At 39.7% G+C, this 21,173-nt stretch overlaps 1 protein-coding gene across 5 annotated transcripts in view; it reads right to left on the bottom strand.

The window, feature by feature from the left end:
• NTRK2 (neurotrophic receptor tyrosine kinase 2) overlaps window positions 1–21,173 on the bottom strand; it is a 202,918-nt gene that overhangs the window by 112,990 nt on the left and 68,755 nt on the right. For 2 of the 5 annotated variants that reach the window (XM_086628704.1, XM_086628707.1), the window contains exon 12: window positions 7,831–7,902. The exons of 2 other annotated variants lie outside the window; for them this stretch is intronic. In XM_086628704.1, coding sequence (XP_086484830.1) covers window positions 7,831–7,902 — 72 coding nt within the window. Of the gene's footprint in view, window positions 1–7,830; window positions 7,906–8,252; window positions 8,283–16,393; window positions 16,400–21,173 lie in introns of all 5 variants that reach the window. One more of the 5 variants, XM_086628703.1, reaches the window with a different exon arrangement.

A 21,173-nucleotide genomic window follows, 5' to 3' on the forward strand; every position in this document is an offset into this window, starting at 1 on the left:
TCTGGAGTCATTGAGTTAACACAGGCAAAATATTACAGGCAGTGGGTATTTAGAAGATAATATCTTATGTCCTGGCTTCTCAGAGTGCAAAAGCAGGCAGCCAGGCAGGTTGAGGCAAAGCCTGATTTTTGGCTTGAGTTGCTGCTAGGGCACTAGATTCTGAGTTTAATATTAGTTTTAAAAAAACACTGCTGTTATGTAACCTGTCACTCAGACTTGCAGAGGAAAGTACACTGAAGAATAAAAATAAAAAACTCAAAATAAAAGTGGAAGAGAGAAAAAAAACTATCCATCTTCCCTGTACAAGGAATGACAGAACTTCATTCATCCTTTAAGGGAACACTATGTATCTGTCTCTCTCAGATGCAAATGTGTCCAAGACAATAAAGAATAAGTAGTTTAAAATGTAACCTGCTGATACTTTATTTCCAATATCAGCTCTTCATTCAGAGAGTTTTGAAGTGAGCACTACATTAGTTATTAGTCTTAAAAAAACCATCATAATGATTTTGCAATACACTATTTTGGGGACATCAAATTTACATCTAACTGCTCTCCCTCAAAAAGAATGTGCTACAGAAAGTGTAGTTTGAATTACGTTATTAATGTGGATCCACTTTAGCCAACAGTGAAGATTTTTTTTAATCCTACAACTGTCTTTCTGGAAGTACCAGAACTGACTATCTCAAGAGCTTTGCAGATCTGTATCTCAAATACTGGATGATCGTTTACTCTCACTGGGAGCTGAATAAAATGCCTTTAAGACCAATTGGTTTTAGGTTTTCTATTCATTAGAAAAGAAAGCATAAAAAGAAAAGTATAATAGCAAAAAAGTCATTTGTTTATACATACTGAGCTCATTTGGAAAGAAGAATCTTTCATAAACATGATCCTTTTTGTAAGTAAAGAAGCCAATTTTTTTCCTCCTTTAACCAGCACACAACACAGAACTGAGCAGTTAACGGCATCATAACATCTAACGTATTGCTATATTTGGGAACATCACTGTTACAGGGATAGTCAGACATCCACAGGCTCAATTTCTACCTGTCCCAAACAATCTTGATCACGCCCCTTCTCACAGGCTATGTTCCCTATAAAGCCTTCTCCTGAGTCATTCAGGAAGGAAAATTCTGTGACATGGTCGTCTTCTGAACTTTTTTCACAAAGCGAGATAATAAATTTTAGTTGTCTAAAATCCTCTTTACTCCCAACAGGATTTGAAATAATATATTCAGATGAGTTGCACATAAATTAGGAGGTCTGCAGGTAAACTTTCTTGGTCATTACAAACCTGACCTAAACTCTGCCAGTGTAAACAAAAGTTTCCTGAAATGATGACTTACTTAACTGAATTCAAAGCTAAGTTTCATATACTCACATCCCACTCTCCAAATACGTCTCTACATATGAGTTGCATAAATTTGGAGATCACGTATGTAAACCCAAACATTCAAGAGAAAGCACAAGCAAAAGAAGTGCTGAGCAAATGAAAGTTTCGATGATGTTAAGTCTCGTTACACTTTCTCTCTTCACTAAGTATATATGGTTCATCCTAAGCAGAATGCTAGCTGGGGCCTTGATCTAAACAGAGTATTTTGAAGCAAAAATAAATTCACATTTTTACTTTTTCCAGCTTGGAGGAAAACAAGCATAACACTGCATGTATCTTTTTAAATACACAGTGATTTATACAGAGAAAGCTCAAATTGCTGAGTAGAAGGGAAGAAGGCAAAGAGAAGACACAGTTGCATTACCTAAAAAGGTATTCTTATCAAAGTTGTCAGTTTCTGATTTCAAGTAGAAAACTAAATGAAACATTTTATTCCTAGTTTTATTTGCTTCTTGGATCTGAGCCACTGCTTCAAAGAGCAGTGCTGGCTAATGCTATGGCAAAATGAGGACAAAATGTCACCTCATTTTTATCGGAAAGCAAGGAGAGGCTCCTGGATAGGTTTCTGGAGAACATTCATTGCACGAAGAAGAATAATGTCTTGCCTATTTAGAGCAATGCCTTTACAGCAGCAGAAGATAAAGTTATCTGAAGAAATTAATACTTTTGCTCAAGATTATTCAGATTTTGCAAGGCTATATACTGCCTTGTGTTTCAGAGCACAAAACATAAACATTTAATACAACTTTTTCTGTATTTCTAAACATCACTTTTACCTCATGATGCACTACGACAACAATTTTCATTCATGTCATTAAGAGCTCTAATGACATATGTAATTACTTGCTTTAACTAAAGATAAAAGCATGGATAGAAGACAAACAAATGAAACCGAAGACCTAAAAACACACGGACTTGGACACACTCTTAAGAGTGCGTGCCAGAGGAGGCCAGGGATTCCCAGAAAATTCTGGATATGAATTTCACATTAGCCTCTCTTTACAGATCAGATTCTCCAATAACTGAATTTACTCAGTAATTGGAAAAACTAGGACCGGAAGAGATTAAACAGCCTATCCCATGAAGTTGTACATCAAGATAAAGAGTCTTGATCCTCTTACGCGCTCCAGTTGCTTACAAAGCCAGGAAGGCAGTACACAATACAACACCATATTAAGCGCAGGACTATTTATAGTAATCCAAAACTTAAAGTTTTTGCTCTCCTTCACAAATCTTCAAAACACTGCAACATCTCAGAAAGATTTCCACTATTACTAGCTTCTCCTCTAATGTTTGAATTTATGCTCGACAGATAAAGAAACATAGTTTGCCGTTTATGGATGCTGCCACCTGTATGAGATTTCCAACTGGGCTTAATAAAATTGGAGCCATTAACATTAGTGTTGCAGGCAGCATTCAATCTATTTAATGGTTTGTTTCATTGATCTACAAGTTCATAAAATGAGAAAGGGGGTCAAACAGAATTATATGTACTTTAGCATAGACCCTATAAAACTGTTCTCAGTGTGCAATGAGTTAGAACCAAGAGACAGTAAAACTTGACCTGTCTACTCAGCATTTTAGAGGCCAAAAATATTTTGGGGTAGTAGTCCTCTACATTGCTAACAGGGACCATTTAATATCTTAATCTGTTTTTCCTTAGTCTGATTTGGAGTTTTTGTTTTATTTCCCAGTATGATACATTGGAAGATACGCTCATTTTCCAAGCAGGCAGAGGAAAACGAAACATTTGCGCTCAGCGCTCTTAAGGAGATAATATTGCATCTTTCTCAAGGAGAGTCATTACCCTCACGCCTTTCAGCACAACATCCAACAGACGTTTCATTTTACAGTACTGCTGCTGATGCCGAAGTTGTTTTGCTTGCTATTGATTAGTGAGAGTCAAGGACACCAGAAGCAGAGGCTCAAACCACCAGTGCTCAGAGCTACTCAGTGCATACATTTTGCATAGCTTCTAACTCAGGGACAGGTTAAAGTGAAAAAGAGAGACTGTGAATAAGCAACTGTTCAGACTAGAAACCGAGTTCTACAGTAACAGCAGCTCCCCATAGAACCACAGAAAACACACATTAGTAGAAACTCAGCTCACAGGAAAGGGCGTAGCAAATTACTATCTGCATACGCATTTTAAAACACGGACATCTGCAGGTTATTTTACACTTCCTTTGCATGAAACACTGTGTGCCTGAGAGATCAATCAACATATCAAGGAATCCTTTCTCAAAGCTCTCAGCAAGTACTTGAAAAGTCACAGCTGTTAAGAAAAAAGGCTGTTTACCTTATGACATCCCTAGCATTCGTGTTTAATACACTCATGGATATGCATATAAAATACAGAAATGCTACTACACAGATACAGTTTTGACAAGTGTCAGTTTACAGCCACAAGAAAGAAGATCAGAGCACATGAAGGACACAGCGTAATTATGTCTTACTCCTTTGAAAAAGAGAATCACTGTCAACTTCAAAACCATCGTGTCTCTACCTGAATCTTGAAGCCAACTCTACCATCACGTTACCTTGTATAATTCCAAGGATCAAGAGATAATCCACATTTTCAATATATGGCCTTTTGAAAAGAACTGGCAAAGTCAGATTTTACATACAAATTAGGGAAATAATGTTGTTCATTCCAGTATACTAAGAGTTATGGAATTATATAATATGTATTAATTTATAATGGGGTTATTTTGCTTACTGTTGCCTTACAACAATTTTAACTCCTTTGATCACTACAGGCCTCATAGTTGTTACTGAGATACTCTCCAGCTTCCTTTCCATGACATTTTACCTTGAGTCTGTGAAGTCTGAATACTTTGTGCAAAATGCATATCCTAATCACTGAGCGCCTCTGGTAAAACAATTCTTTTTGTCTTCTTCATTAATCTCAACTGCCCTGCTTTACAGTCACTACTATTCAAGTACTTGCATGTGGTAATTAATGATCTTCCTTAAAGAAACTAATCTGTGCGTGGTCAATGATCAGGATAATGGACCGAGAGCCAAATCCCAGCTAGCTGTTACTGTTTTGCTCCATGAACACTACTACGTCATTTCTGCGCATCTTTTCTTCCTCCATCCTGTGCAGATTTTAGGGCCTCAGGGCCAGAGATCATTGTTCCATTTTGCTACAATCTTGGCTTAAGTATTTCGCCCCCAAATTCTCTCCTTATAGGAAAATTAAGACATAGGTCCCATAGGCAAAAACCCAAAATAATCCAAAACCTTGCTAGTTATCTCATACCACAAACCGTAATGTCACAGCACAGGGAAGGGACAATCTTACAGCTGCCTTCCACTGAACCTTATGTACATCAGTCTTCCTCCAAGGCAACACATGGGCTTTGAGAGAAGAGAAGGATGAGGCACTGGATGTTTCCTCACGGACCTCGTGGTCTGGATTTACACTCCCGAAAAGTCATCTCGAAGTCTGGCACACATGTTGTAGGCAGCCTGAAGTATATACATTCAGGTCCTGCACCTCTTCCAAGGCTCCAGGGACTTTTCTTTCCCCCCATATACTGCAGTAAGTTGGAATCACACCAAAGACACTGCTTGGCTGTGAATGTCCCTGTGATTCCTCCAAAACACAGAAGACGTAGAACATTTTTAAGGAAAAATACTGCACAACACAGTAATAAATGAAGCAGTTTGAGCCTTCTGAATCACAGCTGCTTGGAGCCAAAGGGAAAACAATGTGCACTTACTCCAGCGTGGCCTTGGTTTGCTTCACTCAGTTCTTAGTTTTACAGGGGCACAAAATGGATCTCCATTCAAAGGACCACTCTTCATAGGATACATGAAGGAACAGAGATGGAAGATGGTCTTGGGAAAAAGAGAAGCTCCTGCTCTTTGTATTTATGAATGCTACTACCTCTTACAGCACCTTATTGACAGAATAAAACACATGCTATACTTAAAAGGCTAATTGCACCTAAACTACAGCCAAAAAGCCCCATCTGAAGACTCAGTGATTTTATGGGAGAAAGTAAACAATTCTACTAAATGATACCATGTAATTATAAACTTCATTAACATGAAATAAATTAGACATGAGTCTATAATGGATACCATGTTTGGCTGCTTATTGCCGTACCTGCTAGGGGACGATATTAGCAAGTTAAGTGAGTAAGACTGTTCTCTTACTTGAAACTGTGTTCCTGCAACTGGAGCTGCTGGGCTTCTCAGCCACCTCTGGCACACAGTATGCTATATATACTATTCGAATCCTATTTGTCTGCTACCACTGATGCACTAGGGATATAACTTTCCGAGCTGTGTTAACAGCAATATAAATATTCTTTCCCTCTCTGTGCACATGGAAAAAACTCTGGTCCTGTTACCCAATCAAAGAAAACTATTCCCAAATGTATTACCATCATATAACTTTGTAGCAACAGAACCAGGAAAGGAACAGTGCTCTTGCTCAGTTATTTCTGTGGCCTTGCCAAAGTGGGCTTTCTGAATTTTCTTTTCCCTTTTCTACAGAAAGAATGATCTTGTAGCCGTATTAAGGTTAACAAAATGCTTGAAATGCATTTGAAATAGAGATATTTCTTCTGAAAGAAGAGAAATTGATGCTTTACTTGATGACAATTCCCTCTAAACATATTGTTTAAGAAATCCAGAGTCCCCTGTCTTCATAGTCAAATCCCATTGGCTTTTCAATCAATAAATAGCCAAACCTGTCTCTTCTTTGGTCAGGCAAACACAACAACAGACTACCATTGGGCTCCAGAAATGAAACAGGTCCTAGCCTGCAACAGTCACAGGTCGGGAGTCCCTGGAACCCAGTAATGCTTTGGCCATAACGCTGCCAGCATTGGCCAGGGTGGTGTTCTCCCCTTGTGCAGGAGGAGGACTTACACCTGCCTTCCTTTCCTGATGGGGTTCCCATCTCATCCCCACCTTCCTCCCAGAAAATAAACTCAGACTTACTTGGAGAAAGGCTGCTGCAAGCAAGAGCTTGAATGACTCCGCCCTACCAGAGAAACTGTGTGACTCCAGATGTGGAACAGACACACAACGAGATCCAAACAGTTAACAAGCCAAAAACTCTTCAGTATAAATGGGATGTGCAAGACTAGTTGCTTCCAGGCCCATTTACTAAGCTAAAGAATTCAAAGACAAAGACGCTCAGGGCACATTTGTGTCAGTAAATAAAAGTAGGGCAGAGCCCGGGCTTAGGCAGGGGTGTATCTTCCTTTTTATCCACAATTATTTAACCTTTATAAGATAAATAGCAGTCTCCCAGATAATGTCCCAGTATGGCTCAAAATAGAGCATAGGTCAGGAACTATTTGCAATACACAGCAGGGAGAAGACCACCTTATTTTAGGGATGAGGGAGAAGAGAGTTTTAAAGGCATGGACACAATCTATGCCTTTCTCTATGGGCCAGAGAACGTACCCTAGCCCCATTTGCTTTGATGGCATACTGGTAGCCTCAATCACTGCTGTGCTTTGCCCCAGAACCAAGTGAAATTATACAGTACATGCAAACCACACACTGTGCCTACTCTCCAGGGAAACCACTTAACAGATAATACCGAATGGAGTTATTCCTGATTATGTATAGTACAATGGAAGAGGTGTGTCAGTTACATGAAACGCATGCTAGTATTGCAACTGGTTAAATAATTTTCAAAATAATTGTACCAGTTTTGTTAATGTAGGACGCAAAAGTCTGGTATTTGGCCAGTTCTCATTATTTAGGCTTGGTGCCATGAATCAATATTGATGGAACAGAAAGCAATTTTTGACATTTTGTCTGAAAAATGTATTAACAGGTACTTGAAAGCTCTTGTGATTTTACTGTTGTCTGGACTGGAAAAAAAGATGATGATTGAAAACATGTAAGCAAACTTAAAAAAAAAAAAAAACAAACACAAAAAATCAAAATCAACTCATCTAAAAACTCTAGTCTAAACATGGTATTTGGGACTTTTCCCTAGATATACAGCTGGGTTTGCTTACAGCAAATGGATTCTTACCAATTGCTTCACAATGTATTTGTAATGAGCAAAACAAGACAGCAAGTTAAAATCTCACATTGTTTTTTATTTCATCCCAATTTATCAAATATCTCAATAGAATAAAATCCCTTTCAAGCTCTATTCAAAGCCCTGATAGTTACGCAAAAATAATTTCCCAGATTTATAGGGAACCTAGCATGCATCACTAAATTTTCACAATTTTGACATAATACATATTTTTTCAACTAAAAATGTATGTAGACATGTACATATACATATATGTAATAAGAGAGGTCCTGGAAATAAAACTGAAAACAAATGTAGTATTTTATAATGACATCTGTTCTAAGAATAAATAATTCTGTAAATTCATCAGGTATATTTAAAAACAATAGTCTTTGCTCTTTATAGGTTAGGAGTCCGAATAGCTTTATCATCTCACCTTCATTGTCGCAGTCTTGCAATGAAAGCCATATTTGATCTACCAGACCAACTCCTTTTACTTCACCATGAACTGGAATGGAATGCATTACCATTAATGCAATTATCAAGGGTTTGATTTGCAATTGCCAATTCTACTATTTTTTATATTTGTATTTCTTCACCAATTGCTTTATTTTCCATCCTACTCTGCAGGAGAAAAAACATCCACTGTGATACTTCTAGATTTTTGCCAGTTCACATTTTTCACAGTTAACAATCCATACCATGGGAAGAGCCGTCACTATTAACTGATATTTTTTGGACTGGACTCTACCAGACACAGCTCATACATGTGTTTTAGAGCTATAAAAATATGCACGGCTTACAAGTATTTATGAAAAAATTGTAGTATCATGCTTTATGGCAAGCAATATTCTTCAGTCACTGGCCAAATTCTTCTTTGTGTATATCCTTTGACCGAACAGATGAACTTGATGTACATCAAGATAGCCCCCACTGATGTCAAGGGTCAACACTTTGTCATACTGCATGGAGCACTTTTTTGCTTGGATCTTACAGTATGCGTCTGGGGATTTTGCTTTTGTTGGGGATTGTATACAGACAAAACCCTGGTTCATTAACAGCCAAGTCAGTAATTCACTGCATTAAAGAATCCTCAGAAGACCCAACATCAAAACAGCTTGCTCAGCACCTGGCCCTACTTCTTACTCCCAGTACTGAAATTAACTTCTAACCAACTTGCATTGCCTAAAGCTTCTGCAAGTTGCTGTCTGTTGTGCCAGAGACCTCGGTGTTCCTTCACTGCTTCTGGTAAGGCAGCAGGTACCACTGTAGCAAAACAACAGATTTCCACATCTCCTCCTATTCTAGTCCAAGGTATTTCAGCATGAGGCATCACAATAAACATAAACAAAAGATTTGTAAATTCAAGCCTCTTTGTCATGAGTTTTCAGATATCAGTGCTGAGTATTCTTTGCAACATGAAAAAAATTAACTTCACACGCAAAGGCAACAGATCTGTGGCCAGCAGACCTGGATATGCATTATGAATTCAACATAGGGACAAATATCTAAAAATAAAAAACATACAAAAGGAAGCCCCAGCCAAATGGCAGGGCTCAACTTAAATCATCTACTTAAATTATACCACTTGGAAATTTGTGTAGCTGCACAATTATATATATGTATATACAAATTCCCTCCAACACATTTCACATGAGTTACTGAACAGGTCTTTCCTTGGAAATTCTATGGATATTAAGGTATTAGTCCCACATAAAAAAGCAAAAGGAATAGATTTTCTGTTACTAGCATTTTATGAACAGTATAAAATCAACAGAACATATACAAAACTGATTTGCGCCATATTAAATATAATGTCAGTAGAATAAGCAAAATGAACTGTGGATATTCTTTGACTGATTAGGGATTACAACCCACAGCAAATCTGCATCCATCATGTTCAACAAGCATGATTAATTGTGTTCATAATATTCTACAATAAAGTTGACCTCCAAGAGCTTGCTCCTGAAATTGTTATGATAACTTCGAATTCTATTATGAATTCAGACATTTACCCTTCCCAGATTTTCCTAAAAAGCAGGAGAAGGAAAACATGATGCCCTAAATTTTATTTTCGATTTTTCAGTCAACTTAAAAATTATACTAAGCTTTTTTGGCTCCTACAAATACATCCATCTAATTCTACTCAAGTTAACAGAACTTAAATACCACTTTTAAAATATAGAATTTAAATTTCAAAAAGCAGACTCTGTCAGCAATATGATGTTTATGTGAAAATTGAAGCAACTTAGTATGGACAGGCAGCCTTGCTTGCCTCTTGACAAGCATCAAAACTGGTTTTTAGCAGCCTGTTCAGAAAGAAAATGCTTGGCTGAGAGAACACTCTAACAGAATTCCAAACAAAAGATACTAAGATATTAAGACATTCTTCTGTATTAGTGAGTGACAGCTTATGATACTTCTCAAAACAGGAAAGCTATTTTACAGGGACAAAGGTTTCCACCCCCATTAGAGGAACATTGTTTCCTTTCCTGCAATTAAAATACTGAATCTGGTACTCCCCTCAGGATTTACAATATAACTTCAGGAAGTGAGGTTAGTTACTGAGTTACTTTGTCCACGCTGAACTGATTTCTAAAGGGAGGAAAAGTACCAAAAAATGTACCAAAAAAGTACACAAAAAACCCCCACGAAAAATCTAAATAGTTTTTTAGATACACCTTTCACTTGCAGTTCTGGGAAACAAATTGCCAAAACACACTAAGAAGTATCATCGGCCATGCTGTGGGAACATCCTCTCCCTCACAACAACAGAAACTTAACTTGGTCAAACTCAACTCCACTTTACAAATCTTGCGAAATCAAGTATCTGAGATATGCTATACCGCTCTTTCACAGCTTTCCTGTCCACAATGCAACCACAGGATTACTGGGGATAGGAAAGGAGGAGTGGAAGTCTCTTTTGTGACTGACATGAAGCCATTCATGAGCACAGCAACCCTGTACTTGGACAAGGGCAGAGCCCTCTCCTGTAATAAAATGGCTTTCTGTCCGAGCCTGACTATGCTAAGAGTTACTGATGACAACCTCGACTGAACTAGTAATTAAATCCTCCAAAACACTCATACAGTTGGGGAAGGGTTGTGAGAAGGACAGAGACCTATCAGCAGTTGTGACCTTGAAAGAAAAGTATTGATGGAATCTTGCCTTGCGAAAGGAAGCCGGGAAAACTGAAACCAACCATCCTGAATCATTAATGAGCTCCCACAGCACACTCCTAACTCCAGTTTTTCACATATCCAAGTGCGTCTTTCTTCAGGCTTCCTCAAAAACAGTTCGTACAAACTATTCATGAAAAGAAACTGGAAAGTCATTCAAGACAACACAAAGTACCTCTAGGCAACAACTCAAATCTGCCACTTTTTGTGTACTTCAGACTATTTAATACACAGCGACGTATGTGTTATATACATTTTTAAATATATATGCGCGTGTTTACACATATTACTTTCATTACTGTGAGCAATAAAAAGATGCTATTGATAGCTTGTGCCACTAACCAGGCTTTCATTGGTACCCACTGATGCTGAATATGATTTTCCAGTCTTTGGATCTTTCCTAGGACTGAAAGGCCTTTAAGCACACTATCAGGAATATCCATTTGGCCTTAAAATAGAAGATTTTTTTAAAAAAAAAAAAGCTCTTTATGGAATGTAAATAAAATTACGTGAAAAGTTATAATTTGTGTGGCAGGAAAAATCCAAACGTTGCTGTTTTGTATTGATTAGCGCTAAAGCAATATTGAAGCATAAATAGGGAGCAGAAAGCCAACCATTAGATGAGACACAGGAAGGTGTATGGTAATTTTCTCCTTATTTATCTTACATTTCACTACATCCTCCTTTTTAGTGAGTTTTCCCTCCTCAATACAGTTTTCTTCTAAAGTCTCCTTTCCTACAAATTGTCTCCAATAGCTCTTCTTTGGGTGGGTCCAGCTACTGTGCTACTTATGGCAACACATAGAAAATCTCCTCCTTTGGTCTTGGCTCATCTATCCTAGTCCTACTGCAAACATTCTCTAAGTATTAATGTATTTCTACAGAGAAGTAATAATTTAGGTTATAGAACTGCTTCTCTGATTTCAAAATGCCTTTATTAAAGAAACCAACCATGTTAAAAGATTGGGAAATTGAGATTTTTTTTTTAATGTGATCAAACCAAGGGAAACTGAAGAAAACCATCAAACAGCCAAATCATCATTGATTGTAGACATTCCCTCTCAGAGAGATGCTGCTCAGCAAAGAAAGGTATACCAACAAGGTGGAAATATGAAAAAAAATTTCTGTTTACCATCCACTACAGGAAGGAATAAATGCAACAACTTCCATCCCCACTGCCACCAGCGGTGCACTGGCAGAAGTCTGTAGGCTGTATTTGCACAAACGTGTGCTCAGTGCTGTCAGAGACAGCAAGTTCACATGCCTAGGAAGTCGACTATTTTCAAAATACCCACGTGATTAGTTTCCCTTTAAATGCCTACTTAATTAACAGTATTTCCAGTGTCTAGAGATTAGAAATCTTTTTCAAGGACAACATGGTAACATGGAGAAAGGCAAGAGCTACCGCAAGTGGAATTAAATTCAGATACCTTCTAATAGGACATAAAAAACACTAGAGAAACAGTGCTGCTTCTATACTTAACAATCACTAAATTAATGTCATAAAATAAAATGCTAACCATTATCTTATACAAAGTGTATAGGTGATTAAAAATTCTATACTGCAAAATCACACTCAAAGGAAATTATCCCTTTCGTCCTGAACTCTGAAATGTAACAGTTCTGCTCACCATGGAAATTTACATTTTTGTATGCGAGCAAAAAAACATCCAAAAAAGATTAAAAGAGGAGGCTTTGGGCAACCTGGTGTAGTGGACGGTGTCCCTGCTCATGGCAGGGGGGTTGGAACTCGATGATCTTTGAGGTCCCTTCCAACCCAAACCATTCTATGATTCTATGATCATAGGTAAGGAACAAGCAAGCCAGGCAATTATAAAGACACTCATTTAAGTAACAGAGAAAGAGATGAGCTGTGGATTACAGTGACACACTACACATGAAGGACAATGTGCAAAACTACACTCTAACAAAGCCAGAAACTAATGTGCCTTCAGTGTTAGCCTAAAACTGCAGCATGACCACACAGTAAGTTTAGCAAGAATCTGGTGATGGACAGCTTTACATCAGGAACAGTGCTAAGCAGGAAGAGAAGAATCATTCATAACGCTATTCATGTTCACATTTTCACTCTACCATTGTCTGTTCTGTAAGATACAAGTAATGAACACGGAGGTTTTTCAGTGCCATGAATTGAACAATATCTAAAAGCCATTTCCAAGGGTCTATAAGACCTACAAATTAATTCTTTCCGATAAAAACAGAAAAAGAATCTTCCAAATCAAAAGACAATTATTAAATATCTTGTTCTCTTTACATTTTGAAGAGTTACAAATCTTCCCACTTTTGGTCATGCAGGTTTGTTCAGTCCCATGGCTCTTCCACAGACTTTATAGAAGATCAACGAGGAATAAAATGCAGTGGAACATTCCTCTGTAAAAAAAGTTTACAATCTTGGCTATAACTACTAGAGCCACCTAACATGAGAAAGGACCCAAATGATTTTTTAAAAATGAGGTGCATACAATCCTATATATAAGTCTGTAATTTAGAGGCCAAGGGCAAAATTCTCCTCTTCCATGAACGGTACAAATGCAGTATCTGTGGAGTCTATCACAGTGCTTATTCTGCACTGACTGGTAGCTCCTATTTCCATCAGTGGTGTTTCTGTTGCTGAAAAAGCAATAGGACACAGCAGCCCGGCTAGGGCAAAGAAGTCTGCTCTCACTGCTGGCTGAACCTGGCAGCACCCATCACCATGACTCAACTGGCCATCCTTCTGATTCAACAGAGCTGATCCACAGTTTTCATCAGCTTCATCTGTGTATACAATTACGTGCACGTGGGGGATGCGGGAGGCCTCATTTTCTTTTGCATTCATGACTTTAGTTGTACATATTTCACACACTGAAATTCGCAGTATTCCTTGAAATATCCAGAGAAAGTCTGCCTGCTGCTTGCATTTCACAGAGTCATAGAATCGTTTAGGTTGGAAAAGACCTTTAAGATTTGTTACTATATTCTTTGATGTGTTCACATCAAATTTCGTGACCACATGTGAATAGCAAAGGCCAGATTAAGTAAACCTTAGCCAACAGAGGTGTCCTGGCTGGGGGCCAGGCTGAGTGCTACTGTACAGAGCTTTGCAAAATAAGCTTTCTTATCTTCCTACCTTTTTGATCCTGTGGCACAAGAAGCACATTGGTTGGCCTGGCTGTCTGATCTTCAGTGTCATTGGTGTGGTCTTGTTTCAACCGAAGTTGAAGTTTAAATATATTTTTTTTTCTTTTTCTTTCTGTTTTCTTAAAAAAGATGCACTGGAATTCATGACTATGCAGACTCAGTGAGGTGCACTGAAAAGGATAGGTGACTGCAGGACACTGTTATTAGCTAAGGAGGAGGACACCTCTCATAACAGCAGCACAGATTCCTTCCTGTGGTCCCATGACATTACTCTGAAACACACATACCTCTGGTATCAAATTCCATACTAACAAAGCAGCCTCATAGCCATATAGTGCCACTGACTGAAAGAGCTTGATTTCAGGTTGGCAGCAGTTAGAGAGACGAGAAAAGCTGGCTTCCCAGGCTTTCACTCTGGTGTTACAGAGCTCAGAGCAGCTCTTGGCCCCAGTTATGGTGACTGGACTAGGTCTGGCAACCTTTGCAAGACACCTGCAAAAGATGCATCCCCAATGCCGGCCTGATCTAAACCCAATTTTTATACCACTGTTCTGGGACACATCATCTGGCCTTTCTCTCACTTCATCAGAGTTCATTAGAGCTGATACTCTCAACAGCTCTCAATCCTCTCCCCTCACTGCCTTTTCTCTTGCTTTCATCGGATGGAGTTACAAACTCTTTCTGTTCTCCATTCACTTTCCTACTGACTTTTTTGCTCCTCCTCATGACATCAGGGGCCATCCTTTCAAAGCCAGGTTGGGACATACCCCAGATGGACAAGAAATCATACTACCCCTGTTTCTGTCATCCTTCCAGCTGACAGAAGTCAGTCCTACCTTCCTTATCATAATTAACTATTGCCTCTTCAATCCCAGCAACTTCTCCACAACTTTGGGCTCCTATCTTAATCCTTTCCTGCTCCTCTCCTTCTACTCAGAATATAATCAATACTTCCAGAACAAAACTGGAGAAGAGTATGATTTTTGCTTTCTTTGGCTTGCTCCCTCTCTGTTATATGACAATGTTTTCCTTAAATATACGACAACATTTTCCTTTTTCCCCATCACAGTTTAAGGCATTCCCTAACCGCTCTTCTCAGTCTTCTCACTTGGACCTGAAAATCTCCCCTCCTAATTTCCCCTACCTCTTTTTTCACCCCTCCCTCGCTTTTCTCTGTCACTTCTCACTTAGCTCAATTTCTCCCACAACGAAGGCCAGCTTTGATCTTGCCTTATTTTTAAAAAAAGTAATCCCATCTGTCTCTCGAACTATTACCTGTATCCCTCACTGAGCTCATGGAATGAACTGCAAGAGGTTCACCTGGTCCTATCCTCAGACTATCAGCCCTCTGGCTACAATATCCCTGGTCTGCATCCAAGACCTTACTCAGTGCAGTCCCGATCCATGACTATATTTCCTATTACCCTTACATAACACATCATTCACCTTCATGGTTCAGAGCTACTTGTTCAATCCAAACTGCCAAACACTATACTTCTTTAAAAAATGATCCTTGAATTCGTTACAGTCAGTCTCAGAAAGCAGAAAAGAAAACATGATTTTCTTTACAAAGTAGTGGTCAAGGTGATGCCAGTACACGGATTTTCCAACCACCTATAGTAGTGCTGAAATCAGAAGAAAATTTACACAAAGAACTATAAAACATTATTTTGCAGAAAAGGAAAACCGGATCTATTCAGTTTCGCGCAGGAATCATTCAAAACCATGCAAAATTCATTCTTCTTATTTTCCATCTTTAAAATTTTAGACCTATTTTGCATGATTAGCAACCCCTTTTAGTGGAATTCAACAACACAAATGTGTCGGAGCTACAATCACACTTCAAAAGGTGAATCATAAGCAGTAAAGCCATGAAGCACTTCAAAATTCAACATATTTGGTTTTTAAGTGACTAAACTACGACTACACTGGACAAATAAAAATATTCAAACACCATAAAGTTTTGTTAAACAAAGCAGAAAACTATTTTGAGTTACATTCAGGAAGACATTTATCTGCCCATAGCTGACAGGCTATATACCATAGCAGGAATGTGAAAGCATACATGAACACAAACATGAATGCACATGAACCCCTCAGTCTGTGGAAAAGGAATTCATCACATCAGGCTACAACCTGTGTTCACACCGACCACTAGACACACGAAGTTTTCTTACTGGCATCAGCAAAATACTTTTTGCTGTACCTTTTGTACTTTCCACACACACCAGCCAATGCAGTCGGGTACATCTAAGGTGCAGCTAAGGGCACCCTCTGAAATCTCAGTTCCTTAAACTCCCTCTTCCATAACCTTTCTTGTAGCTAAGACCCACCTGGGAGAATTGGTCCTGGTCCATATTTTGTCCAGAGGAGGTTCAGGAGAAACTTTAGTAGCTGGAGCTCTTTTCTGTTACCTTTTTTTAAGTCCTGCCATGTTGGCTGGAAGCAGTATTCCAGCAAAACACTGATATTTCATCCCCTATTTTAAGAAACTATTTAACAACCACTCTCAGACACCGTCCTCATCCAGAGTGCAGTGTGCTACAGTGCTAAGGTTAATTGAAGAGCTAAAGGCCAAGATTAGGTTCCACCTATTCTCTGGGAGGATTTAGTTTCCCCTGTTACTATAAAGACACGTTCCTAGATGCACATGGAAGCTGAGACAGCCAATCGCAGGACCTCTGCCTGCTGCACTTCTCTCCGCAAAGAATGCTAACCCTCATCAATCTAAACGAGTCCAATTCCCATCTACACTCACTTACTGGCAGGGTAGTATAAAGGGGCCATTGTGTAAAAGAGTCAGGCTTACTGACTTTTTTTTTTTTTTAATGAAGGATGTCATCAGCATACCAACATCTTTAGATACCAATGATCCATTCTATGCAGCCCACTTCCTCCTTGCCTTTTGAAAATCCCCCCACTTAGCAAGGACACTACTTCAGTTTTAAACACTGAGACAGCTCTTTGACTAGGTAACAGTAATAAACACTGAATTCTGAAGCCTTCACTGCTGCTGAGATGGTTCTTTTTTTTTTTCCCCCTCACACTGAAGCAAAACGAATGGGTGACCAAGCTCCTGAACTGAAAGAAAACAATTCAATTAAAGCATTTCCCTTATATTGCTCACTGTCCTGAATGCATTTTCACGACTGTAACAGAGAAGAAAGGTTATCAGTAGCCAGCTGCAATGGAATGAGTTAGAAAAAGACAGGGTATCTAACTAGCTAACTTTAAAGTATCTAATTAAAATTTAAGTAAATTTGGGAGTTAGGACAGCTGGAAGAGGCACTGGGAAACTCTCAGAAGCTCTATGCCTTGTATTTAAAAGGCAAGGAATAAAGGACAGGAATTAAATTATTGTGCATAAAGTATGGGAGCTCAGTGGCAGAGATCATTGTTCCAAGGCCAGTTGGTGTACGCAACAGTGCACATGAACATCTTTTTTGTACAGGTAGTGGTCAGTGAGAACAGTGCTCAGCTTTACACTTTATCCAATCAAAGCACTTGTTTGTAGAAGCACAGCTTGTACTTAGCGAAAACGTTGTCCTGGCTGCTGGGAGCAAGTCAAAGTTTGTGAAAGTTACCATCACTGCAGTACCTAAGCACTTAAATGCTAAGCAATGTCATTGTGATTAACAGTGAATGTCTATTGTGGCATGAACATTTTTCAAAGTACTCAGATGGGTCACAGCCAATTGCACAAAGGCTGCAAACACACAGTTGAAATTCCTCTCGCTTTGGCACCACGAGCTATTGACTGTCAGCCCAGAGCTGCCACAGGCAACACCAGCACTGCACTGGATTGCTGCCATAGAAATAAGGTACAGGAAAGCAGAATAAGACAGTCTCATCATTCTCTCAGGAATATCAACTCCTTACAATTCAAATTTGGAAGACTGAAGCCTGAATCATGCAACCAGACAGACACTTCCAGTCTCTGCAGGAACACAGACTGACCTGAGCTCAGGAACTGCCTGAACGGACCTGAGGGAAAAGCAAGGATTCAAACTATCCAAGTCTCTCTGTGGCCTCAGGACAGTATGGTCCAACAGCTTGAAAGCATAAACGCTCCTCAGTTTCTCTGTTGGTTTGCTATCACACTCTTCTTGTGCATTCCACATGGCTCGTAGCACGCACCATGTGCAAGACCCAGGTAAAGGCTGCTTTGCCAAGGAGCGAAAGGAAGAGTCCTTCCTCTGGTTGCTCTGCAGTCATGCTAGATCATCTGGTGAAGTGCAACCTAAACCAACCATAAGAAATTCCAAACTATTACTTGGCTAAAATAAAGCCATATGTACTTATTTTACGCTCTTCTTTATCAAAGCAAAAGAGTGCTTAAGAGACAGAGAGAAGGAAGCTTCTTCTTGCCAGCCTTCCTGTGTGCAACAGGCGCAGAAAGCAAAACCAGCCATGTCAGTCCAACCCAATGAGCACCGATTGCGCTGCCACTAACAGGGGCCAAAAGTATCTGCCTGAGGGACCACATGAGCACAGAGCGAGAAGAGCATAGTCACGTGTATCCAGAATATCTTTGCAGCCCAAAGATTTCATGTGCCACAGGTGATGTCTTCGTGCTTAGTAGCTGTATCACTCAAACTCACAGCCTCCAGGCAGGGAACAGGCTCTGTGCCATTCACCTGGCTCGCAACCTGCACCCACAGGGCACCTGGGGTTTACTGTGCCACTGGCAGGTTGTGTGACTTCTAATGGCAGAAGAACAGCTTTCATTAATGTTTGCCTGGAGCATGCAGGGAGAGACCATTGCAAGAGCAGCTGCAATGCACAAGCTTCAGGCACCACGAGACACAGTCACAATACTTGCCTAGCTGGCGAGCTGGCACTCAGAAGCACAGAAAAAGAGGAATTTAGCAGAAGAGGCTATCTACTGCTCTCCAAAGTGACTGACAGCTGTGAGAGCTCACAGGAAACCTCCAAGAGGATGGCAATGGGCAGAAATACTTAGCTGGTGGAAGCCACAAACAGAGAACTTGACTGCTGGTTTTAATTTGACCCTCAAGCAGCTCTAGTGTGAGAGACAGTCAACAGATGAGCAACTGCATCAGAACCAGCTGAAGATCTAAAACATGGGCTGCTCTTAGTACATATCCCCACATGCCACAGGAAAAGGACAGGTAACAGTGCAGTTCTAGAGGGTGTGGGAGGGAACAATGCAATGGCCCTCCACAAAAAAATTCAGAGATGTCAAGAAATTCCAGTTCAGACACTATTGCTGAAAAATGAATATTTCTGCGAGGTGCAGCTCCGCTGCTGCCTGTTCTTACAAATCACAGAAATGCGACTTTTTAAAGGGGAACAAACAGAGAGAAAGTCAGAAACCTTTCTTGGAAGCTCTTTGGTTAACAAATGCTTCAGCTGTGGCCACCAGCTCCTGGCCCTGAGCAGTCCCAGGTGAAACAAAAGGTTACTGTAACTCAACTCACTGATTCTTAATAAGTGTTTCTCTCCAAGCTTGAATTACTCACAACATCTTCTGACTGGAACCAAAGTTAAAATTTCTGCTATTTTACAAGGCCATATAGGGCATGTCTCCTTGTTGGGGCTGGCCCTGTCGAATGTGGAGGCAAATCCATGAACACAGGCACTACTCACAAGGGTTACAAACGAACTACTTCAGCCACAGATGCTTCCGTGCACTCTCTGCGGGAGAGCTGAAGCAGTGCAGAGATTGTGCCATGACTGCGGGCTATCTTTTTCCCTCCTGCTGCTCCACGAGGATGATGCATTTAAAACTCAAAATGGACCTGAGGGAAAAGGTCTGAGTTCTCAGATGAGCCAGCTCTATATTATCATACCATCAATGCGCAGATGGCAAGAAGGAAGGGGCTGGTAGAGGGAGCAGGACCACAGTCAGACTGTCTGGCCAAACTGCCAGGAATAAGTGAATCTTCGCGACAAATACTCTGTCATCTACCAGGGACACATGAAGGACTTTTCAGAAATACTTCTTGGATGTTTGCATTACTCCACTTTGTGCTCCAGGGCATTCAGCTACACCGAGCAGCTGAAGAAACAGTGGCATTAACCTTTAACACTAAGAATAAAACTGACCTAGAGTAAATAATAGTTACTAAATAGTTTGCCCATTATATTTCATTATAAAGGACCCTGTTACATTGCTTCTGCTCCAACACCTTTTTTTAAGAAGCTCCAAAAAAAATCAAACAAACAAAACAGCAAGATTCTGAACCCCACTTTATTTTAAAAAAACCCAAAACTCAAAGGAGTAAGACTGATCTTATTTTGCTAGATCTAGTTTCTCACTTCCATACGGGAAGTGCCATCAGTTCTTCCTGGTTTCTGGTACTGGCAAAGTGAACAGAACTAAACAGCACAAAACAGGGCAGAGGACAAGAAAGAGAGAATGAGAAATTCTTGTTTAAAAAGGCAATTCTGATTTTTATGTAGGATACAAAACAGGTGTTAAGAAAAAATGCACGGTGAGGGCAGCACAAAAAGTTACTTTGAAACAGAGAAGACCATTCCCATTTCACTTCATCATTCACTTAGGGGGAAAAACAGGTATTAAGTATAATATATGACTCTGATCCTTACACTGGATTATCATCCAGGCTGAGGAAAGAATATAGCCCTAATGTTTTAAGTAAACAAATGTGAAAGGCTAAAAGAGTGGCCACTGCAAGGCAGACAGGCACACTTACTTGTACCAGTGAGGAAGCACTGGGGAGGTAACAGTATCTCCAGGAAGGCAACAACTGAGAACAGCTGAGTCACTTGGAAAAGGTGTGTTCAGCAACCCATAAAGAAAATACCTTGGGGAATTCATGGACTGCAGTGGTGAGGCTGTGTCAACAGCTAATATACAAAGCTACTCCCAGGTTATAGACATCCCAGAGATGATAAACATGCATCGGTGGATAAGTGTGTGAAAAAGAGATATAAAAAGGATCCACTAATTCAAATGAAAGAGTCTTATTTGAACTTTTGCCCAGAATTGAAATAAAATCTAAAGTGTTCCTTCTATTAGATATTCAAAAAGCTTAGCTACTTTTTGTCTTAATTTGTCTTAATTCCTATCAGCTTTTGTACTTCCTCATTTCTTCCTAAGCAGCAACGGCATTGCTACAACAATGGCTTTACAGCACTTCTTGTTCATCCTGAAAGAAGAAATGCCATGAACCTGGCAAAAAAATTCCATGTTTTTTCCAAATCTTTAGATTCGAAGAGTGTAATGCTATGAGACTGTACAAGCAAAACAAAAGCATCTTCAGACGCATTAAAGGAAGCTGCGGATAAAATGCTACTCCTGTGTATTTTTTGCAGAATCAGGCAAGAAAGAACAAGCAGTTTGCCTGAATTGGGGAAAGTTCAAAGAATCATAGAACCATAGAATGGTTAGGGTTGGAAGGGACCTCAAAGATCATCGAGTTCCAACCCCACTGCCATGGGCAGGGACACCCTCCACTACACCAGGTTGTCC

This window comes from Tauraco erythrolophus, chromosome Z (assembly GCF_009769465.1).
Source record: "Tauraco erythrolophus isolate bTauEry1 chromosome Z, bTauEry1.pri, whole genome shotgun sequence".
NCBI classification, from domain to species: Eukaryota; Metazoa; Chordata; class Aves; order Musophagiformes; family Musophagidae; genus Tauraco; species Tauraco erythrolophus.